Raw genomic sequence first — 6000 nt, forward strand, 5'->3', positions numbered from 1 at the left:
CAGGGCTGTGTAGTCTGACATATTCAACTAGGTTTTCTGTACACACAATATAGTTTCCACTGTATTTCATATGCATAAAAGCTTTTCTGGAAGTAGTACTAATGTAATTTTGGGTATTGGTATGGATATGTTTTAAGCCACAGAAACAGGTTAAAACATGTAGCTTTTTGTTTGCCAGCACTTATTATCCTATTTCTTAGTAAGGTAATTCATACCCATGTGGAATTCTTAAGAATGAGATTGGTGATAGCTCTGTAAACTGCAGAGACTGTCTCATTCATTTCCTACAGTTCATGCTAAATCAGATTGTGAACTTTGTTAATAATACTACCCTGGCATAACAGTGGATGGATCTTTTATCTCTGTGTTTTTGAGATCTTTCTCCTCCTCTTAATAGTGTTCTTCTCCCCAGAATATGTTGTGTAAAATTATATATTCATCCTGAATTGCATTCCATACAGGATTCCTTTTTTAAAAGATTTTGTAGTTTGTTAGTAATTCTGTAATATTGCAAATGCATACTTTTAGTACACAGAACCTCTCACAAATGCAGCAATCCTCTTTGCATGGGATTGAGCTCCAGTATGTAATCAGAAAATTAAACCTTGCAATACATTTTGACATTTGTCTCCAAATTAATGAAACTGATTTTAATATCAGTGATGATGTTCCAAGTTGCCACACGTATTAGTGGTTTTGCTGACTGGTCAGTCTTTATATAGATAAAATTTTGTTTTTGCTTTACTAGTGTAAGGATGACTTTTTCAGATCAACACTACTTTCACCTTTTACCTAATAGTTTCTAAATAAAACATGGATTGTCTTTTTTCTTGTTGTTATCATAGAAACAAAATTTCATGCTTGTGTTCACCCCTATGCTTGAAAGACCTGAAAATTTTAAACATTAGTAAGAACAATATTTCATCCCTTGCTGAGAATGTCTTCATGGGCTGTACAAAATTGGAGCAGTTCAATGCCAGGATGAATGTTCTTGGTAAGTATCTGTGAAAATAGGATTCACCTTCTAGAAACTATTCCAAGTCACAAAATTCCTCTGCCTACCAGCATTTGGAGTCTTGGGAGAACAGAAAAGAGTAATACAAGTACTAGTCCTTGTTTACAGGGTTTCCTAAGCATCAGCTTGTGATCACTGAAGCATAGAGCATGCTTCCAGTCATTTGATCTGACTCACCCAACTCCTCTTGTTCCTGCATTTGGAGTGAATGCTGTAAAAATGACTGAGTGCACTTGAGATTGTACACACTGCTGAGGAAGGTTCAAAGAAGAGAAAATCATTGTAATTTAGCTTGCAAACTAAATACTAGTACTCATGCAGGTTTAATACTGTAATACATAGATGCATCCTGGCTTGTAGCAGCAGCAGTGTGGCCAGCAGGAGCAGGGCAGGGATTGTCCCCCTGTACTCAGCACTGGTGAGGGCACACCTCAATCCTCTGTTCAGTTTTGGGCCTCTCGCTGCAAGAAACACACTGAGGTGCTGGAGTGAATCCAAAGAAGGGCAGAGGAGCTGGTGAAGGGTCTAGAGCACAAGTCTGATGGGGAGCCTTGCGGGGAACTGTAGCACTCTCTACAACTGCCTGAAAGGAGGCTGCAGCCAGTGGGGTTGGTCTATTCTCCCAAGGAGCAGGCAATAGGACAAGAGAAAACGGCCTCAAGTTGTGCCTGGGGAGGTTAGATTGGGTATTAGGGAAAATTTCTTCACTGAAAGAAGCACTGGAATAGGCTGCACAGAGAAGTGGTTGAGTCACCATCTCTGCAGGTATTTAAAAGACATGTGAATGTGGCCTTTAGGTCTTTAGTGGTGGACATGGCAGTGTAGGGTTAATGGCTGGGCACAATAGTCTTGGAGGTCTTTTCCAACGTGAATGATGCTGTGATTAAATATTTACCACACTATATCCAGCATTCTCTTCAGAGCAAAAGAGAAGGTTTGGTTCAATTGCCTGCATGCAGGTGTCATTTGAGATGCCCTGAATCATCCCCCTGGGCTTACAGCTTCTGGTCCAGAAAAAGCAGATCTTCCATAGCTCCTGTGTTTATCTTCAAACCTTGTGCACACAGCTCAGGAGCACAGGGCAGATCCCCTTCACTAGAACCCAGTACTGAGAAACTGAAGTTTCCTTAACTCAGGCTTGACTTGAGTCCATCCAGAATGTGGGTCAGTGGCTTAGCATATTTTTTATAAAGGTGTCAAAATCACTTTATTTATGGAAAATAAAAATTATACAAATTGGATTTTCAATGATACTGTGAGAGTTCATAAATTGCTGTTAGAATTTATTCTTTCGAGACATAAAATCTTCCATTTAGAAATTACTGTCACATTATTTCAGAAGGTAACTCTTAGAATTGCATTAAACACAGCTGAACAATTAGACTCATTTTTATAAGAATGAAGTGAGTAAGACCCAACAAATCTTAGGTCACATGGGAATCTTTTGTATATTTGCAGTACAGTAAAGTGTAATTAAGATTGTTTTGGTGTTTAATGCCACCAGGAGATAAAGGATAACAATGCATGATTTGTTAAAAGACAAAATATTAATTAATTTTGGGACTTTAATTTTTAATGAGCTTTAAGAAAAAGGATTTGAACTCTGCCTTTGGTAGGTGATACCTTTGTTTTAAAATGATAGACTGACCTTTTAGTCTGTGTAAACTCCAGTCTTTAAAATAATTTAAACCATTCTTAAAATCATAGGATTAACCCCTTTTTCTGCTCTAGAAAAGATACCTGACTTGTCATCCAGCATAACAAGTTTAAAATTATCCCAGAATTGTTTTATTAATGTTCCAGAAGCAATTCTTCTTCTACCACAGTAAGTTACTCTTTTATTCATTGATGTTAATGTCAAGTTCTTGATAAAGAAAATCCGATGACAAAATTGAAAATTCTGCATGGTTTACTGATTTTCAGGGAATCCTCACTGGTTAAATCCAGAACTTGGTAGCTTTTAAACTGAAGACAAATTAGTCATATTTTCTTCATGATTCTGAAAAATTCTGTTCCTCAGATTCAAATTGCTGTTGTTGAAAATATATTCCTTGACAGCTGAAGCTGACAATTATTTAATTGAGAATACTAGAATTGGAACCAACAATAAAAATATATCAGCACTTCTTTTTGTTCTGCAGACTTTTGCACAAGACTACTGAGATTAGTTTTTCATTTCCTAAATAACATGAGATACTTATTCTCAAAGAAAAACACTTCCTCCAGAAGGAGTTGTGGTAAAGAAGCATGTGACATTTATTTTGCTGTACATTCAAAGCATTACTTATGTGAAAATTGGACTTTTGCTTTTTTTATAAAAGTTGCTGACCTTAACAGATCAGTAGAATGAGATTGTGGAGGGAGTGCCTGGAAGGGGTGATCCAATAGTTGTGGGGAGGTGTGAGTGCTGATGGCACCGTAGAGAGAGCAAATCCACAGATTTGGGAATTTATATTAATGAAATTAACATGATATTGAACAATTTCAGCATACTAACATTCACAGCTGCAGATTTAATGGATATGTTGAAAAAAATGCAGTTTTCAGGTTCTGCATCTCCCAGCTCAGAAAAATGAAGAAGGTGTTGCATGCATTTTTGTATGCTTCATAAACAGCATGTTTGTCCAATAAGTCTAGGTGAACTATGTAATTTGTGCACATACATATATTTGCAAACATACCTACTTCTATTTGGATTTCATTCAGAAAACCATCTCTTCTGGTAGCTAATCCACTTGTTTATTAAAAATTAATACAGCTTTGGTTTCAGCTAACCTGGGTTTTATTTTTTCATTTGCTAACTTCTCTCTTTTTTATTTTCATGTTTTTAGTTTGAGATCAGTAGATTTAAGCCAAAACAAGATCACAAGCCTGCCTGGACCGATGCACTGGAAATCACTGAATTTAAGGGAGCTGTTATTTAATCATAATCAAATAGATGTCTTGGACTTGAGTGAAAAGGCATGTGCATGGTCTAGGCTAGAAAAGCTACACCTCTCCCACAACAAGTTAAAGGAGGTAAAGTGTAAGATTCTACCTAAAGAAAATGTAATTGCTTTTCAGTTGAATGCAGTTTTTCAATGTTAATTTGATTTTCGTGTCACCTCTCATACAATTGCATTGTGTTAGTGAAATGTTATGTAAGTGCAAATATTTCATTCCTTTCCTTCCAAAATAGGAAAATTGCTATGTGCTATTCAGCTTTTCTGCCTGAAATGTGTCATATCAGTTTGTATACTGAATTACTTATAAGGTCTTTTCTCTCTTACTGTGGGATATTAGGCCTGTTTATTACAAAAGATTAACTACAGCAGTAAACATAATATCTAGTTCTGTTAAATAATTAATGTATTCATGTTCCTCATTTTTTTAACATTTAATTGCCCATTAAATGTTCTTTTATTTAGATTCCTCCTCAGATTGGCTTACTGGAGAACTTGACTTCTCTGGATGTAAGTTACAATCCTGATTTGAGATTCTTTCCCGATGAAATGGGAAGACTGTCCAAAGTCTGGGATCTTCCTTTGGAAGGACTCCATCTTAATTTAGACTTCAAGCATGTGGGATGCAAAGCCAGAGACATTATCAGGTTTGTTGCCCTATTGTTCTTGAATATTCCTGGTTTGCTTTCTTGGGATTTCCAGTAAAAAAGAGAATTATTGAGAAAATAGCATGCTGTTTTGAAAAGACATGCTGGTTTGTCATATGAAATCCAGCATGCTGTTGTGTGGGAGGTTATGCTAACAACACAGACAGATAAAATAGAGTGGTTTCGACCACAGTAGTATTACCTCTTGAATTTGATGCTTCCACAAACTGTGCAATAAATTTGTGCTTACCAATTATTTGTAATATGTTTATTGTGTTCCTCAGTTCCTCTGTGCACTGCACAGAGCACAGTTTTGGGATAATTACAAAGCAAAAAAAGACATTCTGAATTATTCTGAATTAAACTTCAGCTTTCAAACCAGAAATTAGAGTAGACAGTTAAAAGAATAGTAATATCAAACAGATACTGAAAATTTGAAGAAAATTGTATGGTTCTAGATTTTTCTTTGTTCTTGAGTTCTGTTCATCTTTGTTATACACTTCTGTGAGTTTTGCAAACTTTTTTCTACCAGGTTTCTTCAGCAGCGACTGAAGAAGGCTGTGCCTTATAACAGAATGAAGCTCATGATTGTTGGAAACACTGGCAGTGGGAAAACCACCCTGCTGCAACAGCTCATGAAAAGCAAACGAACAGAATTGGGCTCTCCAAAAGCTACAGTAGGCATTGATGTGAAAGATTGGATCATTCAAGGGAAAGGCAAAATGAAGAAGGAGCTTATATTAAATGTGTGGGACTTTGGAGGTATTTCCTGAGTTTATTTTCTTTTACTATTGTCTTTTCTAACATTTTAATGCATTACTTATTTTTAGAGTCAGCCTGTGGTAATTCAAACTGGGGACATTAGAATCGCAAATGTACACCAAAAGTCCAATGACCACTTACAAATTAGTGGATTCTGTAAATTAGCAGCTAATTCTTCAAATTTGATAAAAAGCCTCAGGAATTTCTTATCAACAAATGTGGTTTGAACACTCATTTCAACCATGATACTTAGAATAATCATTTCAGAATAGTAAGAAACTGCTTGTAATCACCAGAAGAATCTTTCATTAAACTCTGTTTCTCCATTTTGTAGTCCAGGTCTCTCTAGGCTCTGCAGTATCACAGGTTTGTAAGGTCACAGACAACAAAGCACTTAGGATGAGTCTTTGAACCTTGTGTTTCTGGAAAACTTTCTAAGTTTGGGGGAGTACAGAAGCACTTCTAAAATCCAGGGCTATTTGAGGCTATAGAAAAGTTATTTTTATACAGAGGTTTGTCATCATTTAAATACAGTCTATCACAATGCATGAGCCCAGATCAGTGCCATTCAAGCTGGATGTCCAGCTTTAGTTGTAATTTAAAGTGCTTAATTATGTGAATTTATTTTGAAGTT

General features: G+C 36.2%; 1 protein-coding gene across 1 annotated transcript in view; it reads left to right on the forward strand.

The window, feature by feature from the left end:
* Positions 1-6000, forward strand: part of LRRK2 (leucine rich repeat kinase 2) — a 63334-nt gene that overhangs the window by 32418 nt on the left and 24916 nt on the right. The window contains exons 24-28 of the mRNA XM_014308031.2: positions 846-994; positions 2747-2840; positions 3847-4033; positions 4423-4604; positions 5137-5366. Coding sequence (XP_014163506.1) covers positions 846-994; positions 2747-2840; positions 3847-4033; positions 4423-4604; positions 5137-5366 — 842 coding nt within the window. The remainder of the gene's footprint in view (positions 1-845; positions 995-2746; positions 2841-3846; positions 4034-4422; positions 4605-5136; positions 5367-6000) is intronic.

The sequence above is a fragment of the Geospiza fortis genome, unplaced genomic scaffold (assembly GCF_000277835.1).
Source record: "Geospiza fortis unplaced genomic scaffold, GeoFor_1.0 scaffold424, whole genome shotgun sequence".
NCBI lineage: Eukaryota > Metazoa > Chordata > Aves > Passeriformes > Thraupidae > Geospiza > Geospiza fortis.